A 25392-nucleotide genomic window follows, 5' to 3' on the forward strand; every position below is an offset into this window, starting at 1 on the left:
GAGGGGTATCTTGTGTCTCACAGCAAATGCTGGGAGTCACCGCTAACTGGAGGACCAGCCACCAGTGGGTAAAATCCATTGGTTTTTGCAGTCAGTGTGTGTTTACCCTGCCTGTCTCTCAGAACTGTGGTATGGCCATGTTCTTTGCTAGAACTGACCAGGAGATCCAGATCAACTTGACATGGATTTATCTGGAGTGAGGAACTCACTGCTGTCCTCAGAAGACAGTGGCTTGGAAGTCTCAATAAACCCCTCACTCACACGGTTGCTGGGCCTTGCTTTCCTCCCCCTCTTTCAAGAAGCTCCAGGAATTGAGGTTGAAGGACAAATGTGATCTGACTGGTTGTGGTCTCCTAACTCTTTCCTTCTGAAAACAAGTACATCTGGAGTTGGAACTCATTTGTTGTGTTCTTGACTTCCAAAACTATCCGCTATGGTGGATAAGGATTCCTGTGTGGCAGAAAAACTATTCAGTGTAGAGTTAGCAAAGCAGTTAGAAATATAGAAAATCACTGGGCCATAAAAAAAGAAACAGTGTTTAAAAATTTCTATTACAATTGTTGAAGAGAGAATTTTTCACCCATCCGCCGTTGTATGTATGTTTTGGAGAGAGCATGGCCTTCGCTTAATGTCAGAGCATCCTTGCTGATCCCTCTGTCCTGATGAGAGGTGGGAGTTTGGCACAGCTCCCTGACGTGGCATAGTGCTTGCTGAGCTTTCAGAAAGTCAACACATTCAACATTTTTAAGAAACATTTATTGCTCCAATGGAGTAACCTAGATACTTCTTTTTCTCCACTCTTTTTCTTCCATCCCATTCCTTTATTTTTTTGTTCTTAGCCTTTTCTTACTTCTTTTTTGGGTAAGGAGGAGGTGATAGTGAAATATAAATAAGCCTTACTCTGTCTTTGGTGCCTTTTGACTTTTTTCCTTTTGCTGATATTGCCGCATGAATTTTGCAGAAGGTCACACATCAGAAAAGGAGCAGACCATTAAGTGAAGCAGCATGGCCTAGGTGGCAGAGCAGCAAAAGAGCATCAGGGAGCTGTGCTCCGTCCTCATGCCTACCACCCTTTTCCAGGATGAGGCATTGCACTTTCCTTCCATTGTCTGCAAACATCAACATCACAAGTGCAGTGGGATCTGCAGGGCAGAAGGAGGTGACCTGCACCTTGTTTCCAGCAGCAGCCTGGCTTAGGGAGCTGATTCTGCACCCTTCCTTCACCTTTTGACCTATTTCAGCCAGATCTGATAAAAGGGAAGAAGCATCAGAGATAATTGAAGTTCTGCAAACTTCATTAAAAATGAGTGGGCAGGAAAAGGAGTGTTCAGACAGTTGTTTGTGTTTCTGACCCCATCTGCAGTGGGACACTGCAAGCCATAGACCTCAGACAAAATACTCTGTGGGAGGACGATTGTGAAGGGAAATAGAAGGGAATTTTGAAGGAATATGTAAAAATAACAGAATATTCAGTGTAATCCAGTTTAAAGGTCAGCACAAGTTTGCAGAAAACCGGGCATCACTGGTTCCATTGCTCATCTACTTGCTTATTATTAAAAGGGATTTTATTTTATTTTTTTAAAAGAGAGATTGCAGAAACCCAAAACATGGGTTGCTTGTAGGTGCTGATGCTTTGGGCAGTGACGATGACAGCCTGTAAGCCCTGGTGGCCCCCCATATCCCATCCAATGGATGGCAAACAGTGAGTTTCCCATCAGGCTGAAAGTGTTACAGTCCAAGCCTGTCTGATCAGGAGGAGTAGCAAAGTAGAGTCAAGGAATCATTAGAAAAGGTATCTTGTCAAATAGGAGAGTGATATCAATTTATTTTTTTGCATGATGAGGCTGTTATAGCTATTAAATTACACTCCGTTCACCCAGTCCTGATGAGCATGGGTAGATTGTAACACAGCCAGTGTGGTTTTTCTTCCTTTGTGGTCATACTGATTGATACTGACTTCATATCCTCTTAAGAATATGTATTTTGATGGAATTATTACATTTGGGAACTCCAAAACCGCTTTAGTGTGTGAATCATGCTTTAAAAATATTGTTTAATTCTGTAGGCAGTTAAGTGCACAGATCAGGACTTGATGGGAATATCAGTAGGGTCACAGGAAAGGACCCTATTTAAAAGGGATCTGAGAGTGTCTTGGACCTTTGCTCACTGCCTGGCAATCAATATTCCGTGATAAGGGCATTTTAAGAAAACTTTCATTCCAGAAGAGACTTGACAGACCTCTACTGATCTGCTCTAATCAAGACACAGACCTCTGAAAATGCTGATTTGCATTAACTCCTCTCACTGCCTTTACTTTTACGAGCAAGGCAAGCCCCATAGCTTTATTTAGAAATCACCCGTCATTAGTAACCACAATCATTTACTAGACATATTTACAAGGTAGGTGACAGTGGGAAGTAATTAAATTTAATAATCACACTCAATTTCGAATCTACATGCTTCAAAATAATAATTAATAGAAACTACAGCTTCTATAAAAAGGTACAGTATTTATAGCAGCGTCTGCTTTCCTTTCCAGCTCAATGCATTGACTCTCATGGAGATTAAAACCTCCTGTCTGTTCAGCTTCCCCTGTTTGTTTCAAAGCCATTTTCTACCTGAGGCACACTTCATTGTGAATTGTCCACTGCTTTCATTCTGCATGGACAGATTTTTCCTCTTAAGTTGATGGGGAGAGTAGCAAGAGGAAGAGTTCAGTGTTGTCCAAAATGGTATTGTAAATGCACCTATCTTGAGTGATGGCTTTCTGCAAGAGCCATGTTTTACAGATCAGTGCCTAATGGGTGTGCTTTGTTTCACAGGTGTCATGCAGCAAATGTGAGCTGATGGTCACAGTTGGGGCTGAAATCCTGTATTAAACACAACAAGAGTTAAGTGAACAAGGAAGGTTGCAGCCGTTCACAAGATCTTTCAGTTTATTGCTCAACCTGTCATAGAAGTCACCTTCTGGAAGCGCAGCCTGGGCTGCCATGGCTAGCAAAAGAAAGTCAACAACTCCCTGTATGGTGCGAACCTCTGAAGTGATGGAGCAGGAAGTCCCAGAGGGTGCAGAAACTGCTAAAGAGAAGGGGCCTGGCACACCACAGCAGGATGCTAAAAAAACTTGGCCTTCAGAAAGCTCAGTGAAAGAGTGTGAAGTGGTTGAGGCTAAGCCCCCTGCTGAAAATCAGTCTAAGAAACCCCAGGGTGGTTATGAGTGTAAATACTGCCCTTACTCTACACAGAACTTAAACGAATTTACAGAGCATGTTGACACTCAGCATCCGAATGTCATTCTCAACCCCCTGTATGTCTGTGCTGAATGCAACTTCACAACCAAAAAATACGATTCTTTATCTGACCACAACACAAAATATCACCCAGGAGAGAGTAACTTTAAACTGAAATTAATTAAACGCAATAATCAGACTGTTTTAGAGCAGTCCATTGAGACCACCACTAATGATGTCACTGTCACGAGCAGTGGGGTGGAAAATGCAGAGTGTGAGGATTCACTTCATGGGGGAATTAGTGTGAGTAAAACGCCTATGATGAAATTGGGAAAGTCTAAAGGGGAAACCAAGAAGGGTCCCAAAAAACCAGAAGAGGGAGTTTCAGAAAACCATGTGGATGGTTCTCTCCCCCGCATCATAACTGAAGCCACTGAAGCTATCGCGTGTATAAATGGAGACCTTCTCCAGGATGTGTTAGCTCATGTTATGCCCTCTGTACAGCTACCACCAAATATTAACCTTGTACCCAAGGTCCCGGTACCTCTGAACAGTACCAAATACAACTCTGCATTGGACACTAATGCAACCATGATCAACTCCTTCAACAAATTTCCTTACCCCACGCAAGCAGAATTGTCGTGGTTGACAGCAGCATCAAAGCATCCTGAAGAACAGATCCGAATCTGGTTTGCTACGCAACGTTTGAAGCATGGTATCAGCTGGTCACCTGAAGAAGTAGAAGAGGCAAGAAAGAAGATGTTCAATGGTACTATCCAGGCAGTCCCCCAAACCATCACTGTCCTGCCAGCTCCTTTGACAACTGCAAAAATTCCCCCTCCTATCATCCAGACAGCTTTGCCTTGTCAGATACTGGGCCAGACTGGTCTGGTTTTAACTCCCGTTTCAAATGGGTCAGCAGTTTCCTGTTCACCAATCACACTTGCTGTTGCCCCAAACCAGGGACAAAAGAGGACAATACAGACTCTGTCAAACGTTCCAGAGGCCAAGCGACCTCATGTAGTTCAGGTGCCTGAGAGTCCTGCCAAGCTGACTGCTGTACCACTGACACCTGCTAGCGAGCGAAAAAAGACCAAGGAGCAAATAGCAGAGCTAAGGGCCAGTTTCATAGCAAGCCAGTTTCCCGATGACGCAGAAGTCTACCGGCTGATAGAGGCAACGGGGCTCTCCAGGAGCGAGATCAAGAAGTGGTTCAGTGACCACAGGTACAGAAGTCAGCGGGGCATCGTGCAAGTTGCTGGTGATGCTTTAGGGAAGGATCCAGTAGCACCTCCACTGGGCCGACACAGCCGCTCGTTCCACCCATATGCAGATTATGCACCCCAGAGGTTCAAAGAGAAAAGCCAAGAGCAGCTTAGGGCCCTTGAGGAGAGTTTCCTACGATGTTCTTTTCCGACCCAGGGAGAATTGGACAGGCTTCGAGTGGAGACGAAGCTGAGCAGGAGAGAGATTGATTCCTGGTTCTCCGAGAGGAGAAAGATAAGGGACAGCATGGAGCAAGCCGTCTTGGACTCAATGGGGTCATACCGAAAAATTAAGGAACAAGGAACGCCTAATGGTGCAATAAACCAAGCAGAACTGATGAACAGCTCCCAGCTCCCTGGTGCTTTATCGGGATCCTCTGCCACACTTAAGAAAACCCAGGAGCAAATTCATCTACTGAAAAGTACATTTGCAAGAACCCAGTGGCCAACACCACAAGAGTATGACCAGCTAGCGTCCCAGACTGGGCTCACAAGAACTGAAATCGTTCGCTGGTTCAAGGAAAACCGGTCCTCGCTAAGATCGGGGTTGCTTAAATGGGTTGACCAGTACCAGCAGCAGTATGCTGATGGCCATAACGAGCAGAATCAGAAAAAGGGATCAAAACTCATTGAGAGTCCAAAGAACGGTAATGAGGTGTCTCGGCAGCATTACCAGGAGCACAAAAAGCTGAATGAAGAGAACTCGGGGAAGCTGGTGGTGAGACCAAAAAGAGACTGCGAACCGCTGAAAGACTCTTTGTTGGGGAATCAAGCAGAGGATACGGGCAGGTTGGAGGGCAACAGCCGTGACGGACGTGAGGAGAATGAGGGGCCAGTGGAGGTCAACTGGGTGGAGGTGACTGTGGGCGAGGATGATGCCGCATCGGACTGCACGGACACGTGGAGCCAGGCAGCACCTGAGGGCCAGGCAGAGCTGGCAGACTTTGACTCTGAAAGTATATCTGGAGAAAATGCCCACATATAGACAGGTAATGCTTGGGGTGCCCTGCTTCCCAGAACTGCCTCACTCTGGGGTGCTTCCAGCATCCCATAGCCCCTTTTCAGTGCAAATCCCTGGACTTGGATCCTGGTGCCTGCTGGGTGCCTGAACACAAGGCATGGCCATCCTGTAAATGGAAGCAGCTGCTTGGTAGGCAGGGATTTGCGCTGTTTGCCTGGTTCCTTTTCTCCTTGTAGGTCAAATCCCATGTAAGGGCTTTTTTTTTTTTTTTGCATCAATCTATTAAATCCTGAAATGTCTCCTTTAAATGTAACTTCTGCAGAGGTTGATATAAAACATACCAGTGGAACCATGCAGAGACTGACTAGGTGACACTAGTTCCTAGCAGTCCTCTTGCTAAAGGGTTGCTGATCTCCCATGAACAGAGACCATGCCTGGCTTTGTACCTCTTCTCCTTTTGACACAGAATAAAAGCTGTCTGGGGGAAGGGCCTGGGCCAGAGATGTATGCAACAACAAGCAAAAAAATGCTGTAGGGTATGAAGCGGCTCATGCAAATGTACCCTCTTCCTCTTGCAGGTGAGAACTGTCTCCAGCCTGCTTTGTTCTGCTTGCTTGCTCTATAGATGCTTAGGAAATGCCCCAGACTAAGCTGTGTGGGTGTTTTAGCAGCTTTTCTTCACAGTATCCTGAATTTAAAAGCAAGCTGCAGGGCCATTTTTTTTAGGAGGGGAGTGTTACATGATATTTCAGTGTGAAAAGATGTGTTGTTCAGAGACCTGAAGTCTGTTTCTGATCGCAGTTAGACAGGTATATACTGGAGCAAGTACCATCTGTGCTTCTTGATGGCGTGTTGAGCTGAACTCACCAACCTTTAATATTTTGTGCATGTCTGAGAATGTACAGGATCAGATCTTGTCTCTCTCAAGCTGGGGTCTCCTTAAGCTGGGATATACCTGACAGAAAGCACAGCATTGACAATTAAAGAACACATCTTTCAGAAAGAATTAATAGTCCCCTGATGTCTAACAAGTGTAAGGTACTTCAGTATTTGTTTTAAAAACTTTTGAAAAGGAAATACAATAACCAGGACTGGTAGAGGTCCCCGCACTTGCATAAGGCCATTTGCTGTTGAAGAGTTAGTGCTGGGACTGAACCACTCCATGTTGCAGAGGTGCAGATTTTTCTTAGCAGTCTGTGCTGGCTGCATAGAGGTAGGAGTATCTCTTGTAGCTGTGCTGGTGCTGCAGAGGTGCATGGGGAGCAGCCACATAGGAAACGAAAGCTCGGTTCTGATCTGGTATTTTAAATTATATGAGCGATGAATAAATGCACTGTCAGATTTTATTTTATTTTATTTTATTTTATTTTATTTTATTTTATTTTATTTTATTTTATTAGGTTTGTTATTGCACATCATTTTGCTGTTTCAGCTATGGATACTTACACTAATGTGTAATGAGGAGAGAGATGGGCTGTGAGTGAGGATTGGTAATGGGGGCAGACCCAGAGGAGGAAAAGCGTCACAGAGGAAAAAGATCTGAGATTGTTGGTCAGTGTTTTGCTGAACGTGAGACAGCAGTGTTGCCCAGTGTTGCCCATGGCATTTAGCAGAAATAGTGCAGCCAGCGGGAGCAGGAAGGTGATCATCCCTCTGTACTCAGCTCTGGTGAGGGCACACCTTGAGTGCTGTGTTCAGTGTTGGGCCCCTCACTACAAGAAAGACATCGAGGCCCTGGAGTTTGTCCAGAGAAGGGCAATGAAGCTGTGAAGGGTCTGGAGCACAGATCTTATGGGGAATGGCTGAGGGAACTGGCGTTGTTCAGTCATAGAGGAGTAGGCTCAGGGGAGACCTTACTGCTCTCTACAACTCCTTGAAAGGAGGCTGTGCTGAGGTGAGGGTCAGCCTCAGGTAGCAGCGATAGGATGAGAGGCAGTGGCCTCAAGTTGTGCCACAAGAGGTTCAGATTGGATGTTAGGTAAAATTTCTTCTCAGAAGAGTGATGAGACATTGGAACAGGCTGCCCAGGGAGGTGGTCCCTGGAGGTCAAGAAATGTGGAGATGTGACCATGAGAAGTAAGGTTTAATGGGTAATACTGGTGGTAGTTGGATGTTTAGACTAGATGATCTTAATGGCCTTTTTCAACCTTAATGATTTATGATTCTGTAGCAGAGGAAGGGGACCTTGGACTGCTTTCTCACAGAGCTCTCGTGCTGCACCCTGGTGCTGACCATGGAGCTCCACAGCTGGATGGGGGCCCAAGGGCCATCAGAGATGAACTTTAACAGGAACTTTGCAATAAACTTCCATCAGTTTATTCTTTTGGTGAGGAGCTTTGAAAGGGCTGTAAAATGCACCTGCTGAGAAGAGATGCACCACAGCAGGGTTTTCACCATGTGGGTCACTCAGGAGTTCAGACGACCATTTTGCAGGACAGAGGCCCAAAGCCTTTCTCTCTTTTCTTCTGCTTTACTTTCCCAGCACATCTCAGCCCACAATTGCTGACACCTGCTTTCTGGTGCCAGAAAGCCATGGGACCAGCCGTGGTGACATGTAAGATGGGAGCTTTATTCTCTGCATTGATGGAAACAGTGAAAAATCCATGTGCTTTTTCTTTCAGGATGGATTTTTACTCTCAGTTTAGTGAAGGCGATCTACTGTCTTCCTTAATTTTTAACTATAGCTTTGGAGTTGAACTAACAGGCCATTGTCCTAGGTGACATCCAGAGTATGGCTGAAAGACCAAGAGATTGGTCTTGGAGATGAGATTGTTCCTGCTTGTTCTTACATAGAAGTCTGATTCTTCCTCACACCTCAGCACCTCGGAGGGGCAATGTTACCATCCTGGCTGCAGGCAGGAGGCACTGCCGAGTGCTGACCTGCTGACGGGAACTTCTCTTCCTCTTGATTCTTGCACAGCCACAGCCACGATGCGAAACTTCCACTGCTGAACTTCACATTGTGCAGAAATGCTCCTTTGTTGTTATGTTCTCAGCCTGACATGCACACTTTAAAGTGAACATTTGTCTGCATTCAGTCTCCACACTTCTGTTGTGGCAGGAATTCATGTGCAGATTCTGTAAAAACCTGAACTGAACTGCTGCTTCTGTTGCAGCTGGTGGGATTTTCATGGCCACCTGTCCTCAGTGGAGCAGAATTCACACATGACTCTGAAATGTTATTCACAGGTTGATAAAATCTCTGTTACGCTTAGAATTGTAGAATCATTGAGGTTGGAATAGACTGCTAAGATCATCCAGTCCAACCGTCAACCCATCACCACCATGCCTACTGAACCACGTCCCACACTGCCATATCTCTATGCTTCTTGAAGACGTCTAGGGACACTTCTGCCTGCTTGAAGCTTTTGAAAAAGTCACATGAATTCCATGGAGCAAGATCAGGTGTCCTGAACAGTAGCGCTGTTTCAGTATGGTGCCTTCATGATCCTGAGTGGCTGCAGCAAGCCATCACTCCAAATGCTCCTGATGCTGCATAATGAAGTCTCATATCCCTTATGTACCAGTAGAGTGCCTTACTTCACATCCGTCAGTGGAGATTCCTGCCTTCTGACAGCATGGGTCAAAATCAGCTCTCTTCTCACCATTTGTGCAAGCTGGATGAATATAAACTGGCCTTATGTTATATCCATCAAATCATAGAATCATAGATTGGCTTAGGTTGGAAGGAACCTTGCAGATATCTACTTCCAACTCCTTGCCATGGGCTGGCTGCCACCCATCGAACCTGGCTTTGAACACCTCTAGGAATGGGGCATCTACAGCTTCTCTGGGCAGCCTGTGCCAGTGTCCCATCACCCTCTGAGTAAAGAATCACAGCTCAACCACGGGGGCAGGAGCAGGCTGGCAGCCATTGCTGGCTTTCTTCACAGCGTTGTATCCCTTGGGGTTTTCCCAAGATATCCTCAGACCAGAGCTTTTGTTTTTCCTCAGAAATTTACTTCTTCACCAAAAAACTGCTGTTTCAGAGTTGTTTCCACACCTCCCATCTGCCCCAGCCCTGCAAAGTGCAGACACCAAAGCCTGTAGTTTGTGGTGGGAACGAGCAAAGTAGAAAATGCTCTTTACAGACATAGAAGCATACAATGTCCTGAAGTACTTCTCTGCTGCACTATGCAGCTGTGACTCCACGAGGTACATTCTGCAGCTCCAGGAGCTGTGCTGAGATGTGCCAAAGAGCAGCCAGGTCTGGGACTGCATGCCACAAAGCCCCAGAGAAAGGTTCTTCACTAGAGGGTGGTGAACAGAACAACCACCCCAGGGCAGTGGGCACAGCCCCAAGCTGCCAGAGTACAAGGAGCATCTGAGCAATGCTTTCAGACATAGGGTCTGATCTTTGGGTGGTGCTGTGTGGAGCCAGGAGTTGGACTCAGTGATCCTTGGAGGTCCCTTCCAATTTGGGATAGCCTGTGATTCTATGATTTTTATCCTGCTTGCATCATGCTGATAAGCATCAGTGGGTCTGGGTTCTGCCGATGTCCTCAGCTCTTTCCACCGTGGGAGCTGACGTCAGTTGTTGGTGGCTTTGCACATTCCTCAGTTTCCGAGATGGTTAAGAGCCACCAGCAGTGGAGTTTCCCTTCCTTTTTGTTCAAGTTCCCATTTTTCTATGGTTCCATGTTCTATCTTTAACAATGGCTGCAGTGCCTGCTGCCCAGATTGAGCGTCCTGAAGGCACTGTGGGACTTCCCAGTGGTTTCTGCAGAACTAAAACTGTCTTGCCATTTCCCCTGAAAGCAGTAAGCCATGTTGGAGACTCAGGCTGAACAGCAATGAAGGACTTCAGAGGGAGAAGCAAAACCAAAGCAACTATTAAACATTCTCAGCTTTTTTAGAAGGAGCAGGGGGTTGTCTGAGAAAAGGCTGCTGGGACAGGGAGGATTTTTCCTTTTCTGTTGACACAGGAGTTGTGGATGCCAGACAGAGCCCTCTGCTTCTGTGAGAGATAACAGAGCAGCCTTCATAAAAGGTGTGAAATAAGGGTTATGGTGAGCATGGGTGTGGAAGAGCAACCCTGTGCTGCTGCATGCTGCTTCAGCATGAGTGCTTGCACTTCTTGCACTCTCACATTTTGCTCAGTGGGAAAACCGTGCTGAAAGTCATCCCCAATGGAGAAGCCTTGCCTTGTGTCCCTGTCTGCTTTGTCAGTGTGAGGCTCTGCCTGAGGGGTTTGTGGCAGCAAAGGATCAGCAAGAGGCAAGGCTGGGCTGTGTGCTCCCGTCAGCAGTCTGCAGGGGGTATCATCAGTGTGCTGGTACCACAGAACCAGCCTGGCATCCTCCTGCAGCATCAGGATGCAATAGGGATCAGCTTCAGGGTGTGGTTCCTACCACATGCAGTGCCGCTGCATGCATCCTCAGGAGTGAAAGTTGGATGCTGTGTTAGCTGACAGCTCAAGTATTTGTTCAGAATGCCTTTTAAAGTAATACGTTTCTTTAATCTTTTGCAGGGATACTCATCAGCTGCACTGTCCTGACAATGAAGGGGAAATTCTGTCTGAAAATAGAACATCTATTTTCCTGCCTAGGGTGAGACAGCGTGTTGCGACTCCACGTCTCAAATCGTGCTTGCGGAGGCACAGTGAGAAATCCTCTGGTGGAGCATCGTCATGGGGTTGTTCATAGTGCCAAAGTCCTACTACTGCATTGAGAAAGAAAAGAGAGAAAGAAAAAAGGGTCCTTGTATATAGGTTACTCCTCAGCTTCTTTCCTACCCACTTTCCTGCCCAGTCTCTTCCTGTACTGGAACAGATTTGTACAATGTGGAAATTTTGTTAACTTTTTAATAGGTGCGAGTTATTCTTGCATACAATGCCATGGGAAAATGTTATGGTTGGTTCGGGGGAGGGAAGTGCGTTTTGTGGGGAGGAGGGAGAGGAGATCTTTTCTGAATCACTGAATCCCATTATGTCTGAGGCTGGCAGGGACCTCAGGGTCCACACGACCCACTTCGAGCTCCAGCAGGGACACCCAGAGCAGGGAGCCCATGGTCGCTTCCAGGCGGCTTCTGGAGACCTCCAGGAGGAGAGCCCACAGCCTCTCTTAAGCCTTTGAAGAAAGTTTTGCAATTTTTTGGAATCTCTTTGGTGCCAATCAACATCCGATCCTGGGTTCCCACCCCACAGCCGTTTACATTTCAGCCCACACAGTGCGCTATGGGTTTGGGGAGGGTCGGGTCGGTCTGGTTCGGTTGGGGCTTTGGGTTTTTTTTCCTGTTTTGACTTCTTTTGTTTTGTTTTATGGCCATCTGCTACTGAAGTATTTAAATCTCTGCTTTCCTGTGCTCCTCTGAAGCGCGCCTTCTCCAGCTCCTGTGCTCCACTCCTCACAAAGCGGGCCGGGCCGCGGCTCTCCGATGATCTCGCTGGAACACTTTTTTTTTCTGTTTGTTTGTTTGTTTTCAGCACTTTTTGTTTGAACACGTAGTACAACCCCCAGGGGGGTTGGGGTGACAAAACGATGATGCTTCATAACCTGAACTTGTTTGCCTTTCTTCAGCTGGCACTGAGATGGACAGCAGAAACCAACGTCCATCCTCCGGTTCTAGAAGCTGTAGCACACAACTGACGTTTCCAATTAACCCTTGCCACTAAATTGTTAGATCAGTTCTAGATCCCTGAGTGCACTTGTTTTCAAGTACTGCTAGTTTTCCTTTGTGTGGGTGTCTGCGTGCGGGTCTGAGGAGGAGCAGCGTGGGTGCGGGAGCGCAAGCTGGCTGCGTTGCCTGGCCTACCCCTGTTTCAGCACACTGCACAAGTACAATGCTAGGGAGTTTGAATAAATCCTACTTTTCTAACTTGTTGCTCATTTGTTGTAACTCAATAAAACAAAGGCTAGACATTTTGGTAACCTTTTTCTCGTCTCTTTTTTTTTGTTAATTGAAAACAAATGTTGGCCTCTTCCCGCTCTGCACTGCAAACAGGAGCTCGGTGGCTTCAGAGCTGCGATTTGGGTTTGTGGTGATTGGGAAACACCAGCCAGATGAAAATGAATGCTCAGCCCACTGCAGATAGTTGGTTTCCTGACGTCAGATTGTCGTTTCCCACATGAAAGTGCCTGGGAATCAAGCATCTGTCCTGTTCCTGGGGTACTTTGCAGAGTTTGAGAGCGGCGTCTGCGATACCAGCATTTAGAGGTGCCACGCCAGGGCACAGGGCTGTGCCAGGGGAGTCCCTTATCCCTATGAGTGCTGCAGCAGCACTGGGGCTGAAATTTAAGGTAAGGAAAGAACCCCAGTGCTCCAGCAGCACCTGTGGCCTGTTGGTGAGCACATACCTGGGCTGTGCCATTGACTGCAGCAGTATACGAAGCAGCCCAGGGCAACGCTGCCTGGTGGAGCTGGATTTCCCCCACAGCCTCATATGTCCCCGCATGGGCTGCTGGGTGGATGGATGCGAGTGTCAGGTGGCAAAGGAGAAAATGCCTCTGATGCCTTTCCTCTGGGGCTGCAAGTTGTAACAGAAACTAATTGCCACTTCTGCTTGCTTTGCTTACATGAAAGGATGCTAATATTTTAATTGCCCTTGTGCACAGTTTTGAGCAGCCACTTGGCAGCTTAATATTCCAGTTTGTGTCTCTCCTGGCTAATGTGCGTGTAAGGATGTGTGTCTGGAGAGCTGACCTATTTTGTTTAACCAGCAGTGCTCCATGGATCTCAGGAGCTCTCGGCAGAAGAAGACCCACCTGGGGTTTCAGTGTTAGCACAGCACCAGTCACAGTGGGGTTGAGGCCAAGACCAGGGCCCTGGAAGATCGCTGCAATTCAGTCAGAGCAACAGTGGCAGCCCTGGAAATTGTTATTGCAGAGATAACAAAGTCAGGGCTCTCCTGGAACAAACTTTGCTTGCAAAACAGTACAGCTTTGCCAGCCTCGGTTGGAAGCAGACGGGTTTGTACGAGCAGGTCATGGTTGGGACCAAGACTTCAAATGCAGTTCATCACAGAAAACTGATATCCTGTTTCCTCTTTAGGAACATCCCAGTGCTGCACAAGGACTGCTTTCAAGTGGATACCTGAGCAAGTTTGCAAAATGGGCACCACAAGCAGGCTTCATTATAATTAGGAACGTCAGGAGAGGGCAAGGCACAGTCAGGGAGCTGCTTGTGCTCTGCAGTGATCGGGGATGTCCTTGGGCACAGAATTTCATTGCACATGGATGGAAGCAGTCTGCTGATGCTGGATTTCCCTGTGCAGCACTCTGCCTTCCCTCTACATGGCCTGTCTAGGGCAGGCATTTGTGTGATGCTATTTTATTTTTAATGATGTTGCTTGTAAAAAAAAAACCAAAAAAACAAAAAGAAACCCTACACTCAGAAGACAGGAATGAATTGAATGAAGTAATCCACGCTTTCTTGATGTCTTCCTGTATGCTGACATGAGGCTATTCTTTCTTTATATGCATACACAACTTTCCTGCCTGTTCAATAAGACACTTGGAACAGGCTACCCAGAGACAGGGTGGATTCCCATTCCTGGAAACACTCAAGATCAGGCTGGATGGGCTCTAAGCAACCTGATCTAGCTGTAGGTGTCCCTGTTCTTGCAGGGAGTGGAACCAGATGGCCCTTAAAGGCCCTTCCAACTCAAATAATTCTAAGACTCTATGGTGATCAGAAACAAGCCACCATTTGCCTCCTACTGCCATTATTTAGGCCTTGCTTTGAAAATAGTTCTCTTCTTTGGGTTTTTTTTCAGGTTTTTCTATAGCTGATGTCACTGCAGCACAAGACTCCACCATGGCTGAAGAGCTTCCAGGATGACACACAGTATAGTGACAGGGCACTGATCTCTCACACAGACAGGAAGCTGAAGCAAAGGCACATCCAGGTCTTCCTAATGCAGAATATGGTTGAAAACAGCCATCAACACAGGGGTTATTTTGCTATGCTTGACCTTTTCTAGCGTTTTTATTGTATGTTATGGGATTACCCCTGACCTGACTGCACCTCATGCTCTCTACCTTGCCTGCAGAACAAATCCCAGATGATCATACTCTGTATAAGGAGCATCTCACCAAAGGATGAGCTGCTTTGAGATTGATGCCAAACGACCACGATTGCCAGTGGAAGAGCATGAATACCAACATTCCTCTTCTTCTCAGCACTTCTTCAACAATAACACTACTGTTCTATCTGGGCCCAGAAAGACCCAAACCAGTCAAGTTGAATCTCCTGCACCAGTTCTCAGCAAGGTGGGCACCTGACAGCTCTGCCTGAGGAAGCTAGAAGCTGAATTGGGGCATTTGAGAAGTGTTGGGCAGAGATCACAGAACAATGGTGACCAAGCTGCTTGAAGAGCCCACCGAGATTTGACAACTCCCTTGTCAACAGACACCACAGAATCCCTGGAAATTCACTATGCCTTCAGCCTTGCCATAAAGAGGAACATGCTGTTGCTATCAGTGGCTTACAGTTTGATCAAATTTTGATGTGTCTTTCTAGGGGTGATAAAAAGCAGCACTGGCACAGCCATTAACCTTCTGCAGTAATTCCTCTGCCAGGCACTGGAGCTTTCCAAAATCAATGCTGCTAGGAATTTTTCTTGCAGGCCAAATTGGTTAGCCTGATTTTATGGAAGTGGTTGAGAGGGTTTTTTTTTGGCTGCTTCCATATGTTTAAAGGAAACAAAACAAACACCTGATCTGGGCACCAGGCAGGAAAATTCCCATCTTAGAGTTACAAGCAGCAGGTTTCCTGCCAGAAGAGATGTGCTGTGAGTATCCCCTCCACAGTGATGGAAAAAAACACCCAGCACAGAAAATGCCAGTTTTAAACTTTGCCTTTGGTCGCGGCACTGATTTGATTCCAAATGCTGATAGATTGGATTGTGTGGTTTTTGAAGTTCTGTCCAGGCAGGGATTATGTGAGCACCTCTTGCCTGCCATCAGCTGAGGGCTGCTGAGAGCCAGCCACCAATGCTCAGCTGCCACGCACTGATTTTTCCCACTGTAGTAGGGCTGCAATGTGCCACCAAGCATCTCTGCCCCAGCAATCACTTGTGACACAGTTTAGTTGCACACGTCATGTAGGAGTGCTTGAGAAATAACAGCCCCATCTGCTTCCCTCAGAGTTGAGAATTTCAGAGGGAGGAAATTTTCAGGGCAGAAACGTCAGCATTTAAATAAAATTCCATTTTTCAACCAAGCCATTGCAGGGGCACTGTTTCTAACCTCAAATCCCTGGTGTGAACCTTTGGAAGTATCACTGAATCCAAGTGGCAAGGGAGGCAGGGAGGCCGCATGCAACAGCAGCACTGCAGATGCAGGGATCACCCCCAGAACAGGAGCTCAGTACCTTCTGGACTTCTGCAGACCAAGGTATAGGTTCTCAGTGATTATGACCATAGCAGTAATTACACACTGAGAATTCAGAATTTAAAGAATTACACAGGTAAAACAGCAACCAAAATAAACAATATTTATGCATTGAATTTGAATAAGTAGCATTCAAGACTTTCCCCACTGCAAATTTGCCCATCATCTTCCAGTAGCCATGGCTAATGTTCTGTAGCAAAAAGACAGTCTAAAATGGGAGAAAAAGAACTAACTATAAAGGCACACACTGTGTTGTGGCAGAAGGCAGTGTGGCATCTATGCAGCAAGGGAAGTATATGGAAAGGAAGCTTTTTGTTCTCCAGAACAGAGAAAGATGGAGGACCATTGGAGTCAATGAAATGAAGGACTTCCACGGTCATTTGATCAGTAATTAATGGAAATCTACAAATGAGGTCTATGGCTCTTGAACGTAAATCTGTAAATACTCAGTGCCAGCAAATTGGCTTGGACAAAGTAAACAGGATAGCCATGAAACTTCTTTATACCCAAAATCTTTCTCCTCATACTTTTTAAAAATTATTATTATTTTGTAGAAGAAAATTATTATTATTATTTCATGTCATTTGTATCCAATTCTTCCTGTCCTGCATTCCTTACTCTTTCTCACAAAGTCTTTTCCATGAGGCAATGACACAAGGGATGTCACAGCCAAGGTTTCACAGAAATCCAGCTCTGCTCCCATGAACATCTACCTCCATTTGAGTTGGCTATAGCTTCAATTCACGATTCATGCCAACTACTGCCCCACATTATGGGTCACGCTGACTCCCCAGGGGTCCAGGCCCAGCTCTCCTACATTCACCTCAAGGTAAAAAGGTGAATGTAGGTGGATACTGATGAGGAAGCTGGCTCTGAAAAGCCAAGGAGCTCTGCCACAACCTGGAATTACCTCTAAATTGAATCAGTCGATACCATGACACATGCAGAGATGGAGTGGAGTTTGCTAAGATGGACTCTGGGGAAGACACCTGAAGCAGCTGCATCAAAAACACAGATTGACTTGGCTTGGAAAGGACCTTAGAGATCACCTACTTCCAACCCCTTGTCATGGGCAGAACTGCCCCCCACATCAGGCTGCCCAGAGCCCCATCCAACCGGGCCCTGAATGGCTCTAGGCATGGGGCACCACAGACTCTCTGGACAGCCTGTGCCAGTGTCTCACTGTCCTCCAAGTGAAAAATTTCCCCTGACATCTTAAGAAAGAGGACACTGACACTTCTGGAGCCATGACGGAAAAGAGACGCATCCCAGGCTGGGGAAAACCAAGCTCTAAGCCTGTTCTCTAGTCCAGCTATGAACAGGCTTGAACTACAACTGGGCAAACAGCCAGAAACATGGGTATCCAGATTGAGGGTCCATGGGTTTGAGTTCCACGCTAGTGCCAGAACCCAGGTGACCAGAGCAGAGCCAGAAGCACAAGCCAGTCTGGACCCCAGCATCTCACCAGCAGCATGCTCCAAGGCTCTCTCCTAGGGATTTAAACAAAAGGAATTTTAATCTTTTTTTGTTTGAATGCCAGTGTTTGAATGAGGAAGATGGAAATTTTAACATGAAGCCACACACTGAAGGTCATGGGAAGGCAGGGCAGACATTGTCTTCAGTAACACTAAAAGGAAGACCAACCCTGCTGTGTCAGAGCAAAAATAATAATAATAAAAAAAAGAATACTTCTTTTGATTGGAAAGAAAGTTTCTCCATGGCTGGTTGTGGTGCAACATTGCACAACAGAGACTGCTGTGGCTGGGAGCAAGGAGAATTAATTACTTTGCTTTCTGAAGCATGTGCAGCTCTGCTCTGCTGTGCCAACTCCAGGAATGATAAGCACTCACCCGGAGAGCACAGGGATTTTTTTCTCTGGTGTGAGCTTTGCCTGTCTAAATGACAGCAAGCTGCTGAGTCTTTGCTTTGTTTTCTTCATGCTCAGCCTAACTGTGAACCTAGGGAGCTCACTCTCTTTCCAGACGCACAGAGATGAATTCTGTGCTAAGGGAAGGGGAATCGGACCCAGCACCTCTATGGCTGGGAAGTGCCCACAGTGCTGATTGCCATCGAGGTGGCAGATGACAGCATCTCATCAGACAAGGCTGTGACGAACACAGACGTGTCTCCAGCCCACTGAGTGTCCGTGGATTTTGATTTCAAGGGCATTCCAGCATCCAAACAAAGCTGAGGCACGTCTCTCCCAAAGCAAGCAGGCGGTGGGGCGGCGGCACTGAAGGATGGCTCCGATGCTTTGTCCTCAGCTGCACAGCAGCAAGTTGCATTGCAGAATGGACTTAGTGCTGATGTGCCTGGCCTTTCAGGGGGTTGAATTGTTTTCTCAATACTCATGCTCCCCTGACTTGTTTAGGATTTTTTCTTATATATATATATATATTATATATACTTATATATATATATATGTATATATGTATATACACAAGTGGTTTGGGAGCTGAGTTCACACAAGTTGCTGAAGCTTTCCCCGCCTCTGCTCACAAATAACTTCCAGGTGTCCCTTGGCAGGAGAGAAATGGTCTCACTCAGCAGAAGCACCACCCACCGACTCAGGATAACTGCAGATGCTGCCGCACTGACCTTCAGCAAGCAGAAATCGCACTGTGTTTGAATTTTCACGGCGGTGTTGACACCCCTTTGAAAAAGAGCGATTCCCACCTCTCCCCGAGCCACTGCTTATGGCCATCTGCAGCCGCTGTGTGCCAGAACTGTAACTTCTCGCTCTCTTCCTCTCCATTTTTTGACAAAAGCTGCCAACTTACCTAAACCGTTGCAAAAGAGTTGAAGGATACAGACACGGGATGATTTTTAACATCAACAGCTCCTGCTGACACATTAAGACTTGTGGCAGCAACTCCTGCTGGTTCCACAAACGCAGCGGAGCCAAAGCTGATGTCTCCCCAGCAACCTGCACACTCACGTTCCGAGTTCATCTCCATTTTTTAAAAGAAATTATTAAAGCTGTTACAAGCGTAAGATTAAATATAAAAGCTTTTCAGAGCTTATTAGGCTTTCACCATCTATTTCTCAATGCTAGCTAGAACTGCCCTACTTCCATGCCTTGCATAACTGCTGTTAATTTGCTGCTCCCGAACAACAGCCATCAGAGCCTGAACAAGCCAAGGAACAAACTCTCGGACAAGATCAGCAGTTTTCTGGGGTGATGTTCTTCCTGAATCACCGTATGCAAGCAGCAGTTTCTTGATTGACAATTATGCTTGTTCAACACTAGATTAATGTTTCAATGTGCTCCAGACTACCAGCTTCTTAAAACCATCACTGCTCAGGTTGCAAATCCAATGCTCATGGCAAAAATTATGCCCACATCTTATCTGCTGCTGCTATTAAAAGAGATTAGATCAACGTTCTTCTTCCTTCCAACCTTTTCCTATTTCACCTGTGTTCATCAGCTCTCTGTTGGGGTTGCAGTTCCAGTCAGTGTTAGCACATACATAGCAAAGCTGAAGTCTGACACACAGTGGCATAGTCAGAAATAAATGCATGTCCACAGAACTGCCCTCATTTGGGCAGTGTGCAGTTTACCACTGCTCCATGCATAGTGAGGAGCCTCTCAGTGTAAGCAAGCTTGCATCTTCATGTTTACTTAGGGGAAAAGAGTGCATCTTTCTAGACAAGAAAGGTAGTGAAGTGGGAGCGTCAGCCCTACTGATAAGGCCCACTGGCGAATTTAGTTTAAGTCAAAACAATGGGAGCAATACAATAAGGTACAAATTCAACATGAGTGATCTCAGTGGTGGCAACAGCACTGAGTTAAAGATCATCAAATACAAAGAATATCCTGCCCAGCGGCTGCTGCTCCATGCCCATGGGCATTTCCACTGCAGGGTGCTCCTCCTAAGTCTGTGTGCTTCCTGTTCGTTCTACAGAGGCTCCCCTTATGAGTTAGAGAGAATAACTCCAATTCCACTTTTTAAAATAAAAAAGACCAATTGAATTCCCTCCAGCTATGTTTTAAGACACCCTGCCTGCAGCCAGAGGTGTTACCCTTGCAGTTACACAGGTACAGTTACTCTCCTGCTACTCGTCCCTGGATTCCTCCCACTTTCCTTCCCCCTCAGCATCATGCCCACACATCCCCTTCAGGGTTGGTGGCTTGTGGGTTTGGTTTCACTGGGAGCAGTGCAGCTAGGGGTCATCATTAATCACATTGTTTGCCATTCTCCATTTCCCTGCTCATTGTCCCATGCTGCTTGTTAAGAACCTTATCTTTATTAGCTGGTCTTATCATGACTTGATTACACATTAACCGAAGCACTCCTTACTCAGCAGGATTTCCTGAGGATTGCATTGCTTTCAGCTTCAGAAAGCAGCTCTGTGGAGCAAGCCACTCCACCAGAGCCAGCCTAGGAAGTTATTGATCTAATTTAAGATGCACAAGGGGACATGAAAGCTGCAGGATGACTTTGAGGAACGCGCAGGAACAGATTTAGAGGACAAAGCACTTCTATAGGGAAGCAAATGCATAAGCTTATGTTGTTTGCACTGACGCTAAATTATACAGTAATTATTTGGCCTCAGTGAGCTGTGCTCTAATAGCAGCTACAGATCTAAAATCCTGCAGCTGCAGCCAGCTAAATATCCTCCATCCACTTAGTTACTCAACCAGATAACAGCTGTAGGGCCAGTTGCATCTGTCTGCCCTCAAGGAATCAGGCTGACACAGTTCTTCGAGATTTACCAGACCATCAAGCACTGTATCACTACACCACATACACCATCGATAGAGGATTTTTCCCCTTCAAATCCACTATCACATCACTCAGAAAACTTGAACAGCATCAATTTGTATCAGTTTCTCTCGCTTCTTCTTTCCAATCCCCTGCCAAGCACATGGCACAGAAGAATCATTTGAAAAGGACAAAGTGAGGAGAGCAAAAGTAGGGAAATACATTGTTAGATATGAAAACTTTTTTACTGATGGACGTCTTTCTGAACCACAAAAATCCACCTCTTATCAAGGCAATGCTCTGCCCGAGGACTTCACAGACTACTGAAACCTGCCATTGCCAGACACAAGGTCATAGCAGACAGCCCAGGTAAAAATGGCACAGCTCAGTTTGCCACAGCCCTCCACACTCCCATCTGCTCCTGTACCCCAATCTATGCAAGCTCTAAGGACGAGCTGTCAGGAATGTGGAGATCTGGAGAACCTGTTATCCATTTGATTAACAGAGCTGGAAAGAACTGCACAAAGGATCCTCTGGAATAGCTGCAGCAAGCTCCAAGTGCATATATTGAATTTGAGGACAATTACTTTGAGTTTTACTGGTTACTTCCATCATATCATGAGAGAATGAGTTGGTGATATCTGGAAAACAGAGATGGATGTGAGCAAGGGAAGAGGTACTAAAACAAGTTCTTCCCTGGGAGCGGGGAGGGAGAGATTGATTGTTTACTGCCACAACAGCTAACAGAAGAGACAAAAAAAGATTGTAAGCTGTTATAAAACCAATACTGTTACTGAGACCATAATTTTAAGTATCAAGACTACACTTCTAAAAATGAAGTTCTTTCTTATATGTAATGGCTGTCATGGTAGGCAAAGGATGAAGAGCCTCTGGTACAACCTGCTCAGGTAAACAGACTATTTCCATTCTGCAGATGCATCTGGTGATTCTTGTGACAAGTCTTCCCTTCCACTTCAGAACACAGGCTCACAAAGCACAGGGAGAGGGTGCAGGTTTGAAGTGATTGGGCTGCTGAAAGAATACCCTGTCCTTCCGCCAGTCCTATCCCGAAACATTCAATTGGCACAAAATTGAGTTCAGTTTCAGATCAAAAAGAGGAAAGGAAGATTTTAATGAGACAACACTGTTCTCACTAAAACATACAGGAAAACTAAAAATCAGATTGCAACTACCCAACAAGAGCAGCAGATGTATTAGAAAACTCTCACCAGAAATGCAGAAACTGCCTGTCTAGAAGTCCTAAGTTCTTAAGCATCTCTAAGAACCTTCTATGCAAAGAGCAAGAGAGACTGTGATCCAAGCTAGGTCTTTTTCTAAAACCTCTCAAGTTTTTGCTTACTGTAATTAAAACCACTACCAAAGCACTTCTGCAAATGAAGGCAGCATAACTATTTTGCCCTAGACAAAGCAGTATGCACTGACAGCAACTTTTAAGGGTTGATTTGAGTTCTAAATGCAAACAAAAAATTCACTGTATACTCTAACCTACTTGAAAAGTCACTTTAGAAATAAAAACCGAAGTATCACATCCTCACTGTCATCCAAATCAAATACTCTCACACTGCAAGGACTTCCCACACCACACAGATGTCTGATGCTATTTAAGTGAAATCAACCCAGTGCAAGAACCTTGCAAGCAAGGACTGATCTTCACAGAATCACAGAATCGTAGGGGTTGGAAGGGACCTCCAGAGATCATCGAGTCCAACCCCCAGCTGTGAGCCAAAATGTTTCAGCCACAACATCATTCTTGTCTGTACCGCTTCTGGGTTGTACAACCCCAACTGTTTAGCAAAGCCAACTGACAGTCAGATAAAAAGTTGACTGTCCTGTCATGCTTGACACTTCTTTCTCTTATTCCCCACATTTTGCATTTGGGTGTGCTGGTTCCCATAAGGAGCTACTGCCCTTGGCTACATGCACTTTAGACAAAGCCAAAGCAGACACCAAAACAGCTGAAAAGGAGCACATCTGTTCCTACAAACAAGTGAAGACTACAATTAAGTTTGGGTTTTGCTATGACAGATGCAGAACAGGTTAAAAAAAATTGTTGCACTGCACGATCCAGAGCACTGCCAAATTCAGCAACAGTTTGAATGCTTGCAACATCCTTCTCCTGTGCATGGGAATATCCAGGATCTTCCAGGAATATCAGCTCCTGCAAGATTTAATCTGTTTCCTGGATCTACAATGAAAGTACTGAAAGAATAAGAGCTCCAAATGCCATCAACTGCAAAAAGCAACTTATTTAATCTTCTTGATACTGCCCCAACATCTTTGCTGTGCTCTTTCGATTTTAATACGAATTGAATTTTTATCTTACATGATGTGTCTTGGGGAAGAAGGGTAAGACAGATCAGAAAACATGGCAAGAATAACTTTCCTATTTATTAAATTATAAATATTATTATAAAACTCATTTATGCATAAATTAGAAAACTCAAATCCTCCAACATCCAGGTTTAAGAAAATGTCATCTGTGCTTAGAAGCTTCCAAGTGAAAATACTGAAACAGCGATGGCAGTCAGTTAACTCCTGAGACTGAATCCCCAAAACAAAAGTAGCCAACAGCCCAAGACACACACCTTGTCATTTTCTTTTCTCTCCTGCTGAAGTAGCAGCAATAAGCACAGTTAGCTCAGAGTGAACAAGTACCTGCTTAGAAAGACAGTCATATTACAGGCACAAGCACAAGGCTTCCTCGTTATGAAAGGCTTATCTTCTCATCCCAGTTACAAGTACAGATATTATGTAGTGCCTCATCTCCCCCTATCATGGATTAAAGATTCAGTAGGAAAAAAGAGACAAGTGTTGCTTTTCTCTACAACCAGAGACTGTCACTTTTCACAGCCTGCATTGTGAAAATGCACTTGGAAAAATATTTTTGACCAGACCATTCACAAGTCCAGTTAAAAAACTTCTCAGCACCTTCACATCCCCTTCCTGATCCCTGAATCCTCCATTCAGGAAATTTAATTTAGGGATCAAAATCCCTTCAGATTTTTGAACTGAAATGTTTTCACTCCAAAAATCAGTGTATTTCTCTACTTTATGTATCCATCATCACACACACAAGGTTTCATTTTAAAAAATAAAGCACCAACATGACCTCAGTTGTGATCCTCTGTCATGCTATACACTGCCCACAGTCTTAGGTCTATGATCACACACCACTGCTTGGGCACTGAGCAAGCTACAAGAGTTTTCACTGTGTGGGTTTGAGAGCCCCTCCTACGTTCAGGAACAGCAATACGCAGCAGGGGGACTATGTGGACTGCAAGGAAGGACAATTAGTCCCTCTAGCCTCATCCAAGCAAGAGAGCAACATCACCATTTGCAGAGGAATGGACGAGCACAGGAAAACCAGTTATTCTTACCCCCCATGGCTTCAAAATGAACTTTTTAGCTAACCACCTGCTAGACTTCTTGCAGCAACAATACTGAGCAGTGCAAGTCCGAGTGAAAACAACTATTACAAGGAGCATTTCCAGTCAGTGGCTATTTTGTTTTAAATCAAGCTGAGGGGTATGCTAGAGTTAACCATAGCTAACCAACAGAACAACTTGAAAACAGTGAAGCATCACTACAAAGCAGCTTCCAACACTTGACTAGCTGTGTAAGATGATGTGAACCTCATGTCAACCACTCAGCTTGACAAGCTTATATGCTGGTGCAGACAGAATCCTTACATCCCTGGATACAATGAAAAAAAAATAATCATTAATACTGGGATCAACCCATTGTTCATTAATCCACAGTCAGTTCAAGACTAACTACAATTCTTTGAAGAATTCTATGAAAACTTTCAGATGCAAGAAGACTTCTTGTGTTTATGCTTCTAAATGCTACCTCCAGCTGCCATGATTTTCAACATGAGTGACCAACAGCTGACAGCTAGAGAAACTTGGCCTTATGAAGGAATTTGAGCTCTAATGGCATTTTGCAGGGATATTGTTGTTTTGGTGGAATGCCAAAACAAAAAGCACTAGAACTAAGGTTTCATCATCACTTCTTCCCTCCCCAGTATCAACAAGATGTTGCCAGCATCCTGCACTTACAGTTCCTTTTAAGCAACTCCTGCTCACAGATGTTACAATCATTCCTCCTAGATCCTGTTCCAAATAACAAAAGGATGAGCCACTGCTGCAAACCAAATTCCTTTCATCACCAAAATCACAGGCTTCAAAAATGTAAACTGAAGAAGTCCTTTTAACTTTTCAATCCTAAAAAAAAGCACTGACATCTTTTAGATAGAAATACTTCTGCTTAATATGCATATCTTGCATAATTAACTTCATTAATAAAACCAAGATGATACACTCAACTCCGAATTTCAAGTCACACTGTTACTATCATCCAAGGCAAAGTAAGAAGAATCTAGGGATGTGCAGAACTAAAAAAGCTGCTTACTACTGCATGCACTGATAACACTAAGACCTGCACCAAATTTAGTGCCCTGCCATACCGTGGGGCAAGTACAAATTGATCTACCATCCTAATCCAATATGGGGCTGAAAAGAATATGAATCATCTTCATGTCACATATGAGCAACAGAAGTAGAGGTATCAGGTGACTGGTCATCACAGAAACTTGAGACTAGAGTGTGTTTTTCTTGAGCTCATTATCACGTCAAGGCAAAGCTGTCTAACTTCCTGTGTACTGTGTTCAGTAATACAGTAACACAGAAAAGATCTGATACTATATCGCATGCAATATGCTATCCTGCAAGGTAAAGCCTCTCAGTTTCCCTCATGAGGCAATCAGGTAACAAAATGGGTCAAAGCAACTTAGCATTTCTCATTAAATCACTGGCAATACCACATCACAGAATCACAGAATCAACAAGGTTGGAAAAGACCTACAAGTCCAACCATCCA

At 45.2% G+C, this 25392-nt stretch overlaps 1 protein-coding gene and 1 long non-coding RNA gene across 7 annotated transcripts in view; one reads left to right on the plus strand and one right to left on the minus strand.

Annotated features, from left to right (window-relative positions):
- Positions 1–12325, plus strand: part of ZHX2 (zinc fingers and homeoboxes 2) — a 65694-nt gene extending 53369 nt beyond the window's left edge. For all 6 annotated transcript variants that reach the window (XM_052703980.1, XM_052703985.1, XM_052703982.1 and 3 more), the window contains 2 exons: positions 2823–5484; positions 10927–12325. In XM_052703980.1, coding sequence (XP_052559940.1) covers positions 2991–5480 — 2490 coding nt within the window. In that variant the 5' untranslated portion in view covers positions 2823–2990 and the 3' untranslated portion in view covers positions 5481–5484; positions 10927–12325. The remainder of the gene's footprint in view (positions 1–2822; positions 5485–10926) is intronic.
- A 5874-nt stretch (positions 12326–18199) lies between these two features.
- On the minus strand, positions 18200–22911 carry LOC128091073 (uncharacterized). The gene is made up of 2 exons (XR_008211225.1): positions 22224–22911; positions 18200–22162 (listed from the first exon to the last, which is right to left on the minus strand). It is a non-coding gene; the product is annotated as an uncharacterized LOC128091073 (long non-coding RNA).
- Between the last annotated feature and the right edge of the window lie 2481 nt (positions 22912–25392).

Source organism: Tympanuchus pallidicinctus, unplaced genomic scaffold (genome assembly GCF_026119805.1).
Source record: "Tympanuchus pallidicinctus isolate F22 unplaced genomic scaffold, pur_lepc_1.0 scaffold5, whole genome shotgun sequence".
Lineage (NCBI taxonomy): Eukaryota > Metazoa > Chordata > Aves > Galliformes > Phasianidae > Tympanuchus > Tympanuchus pallidicinctus.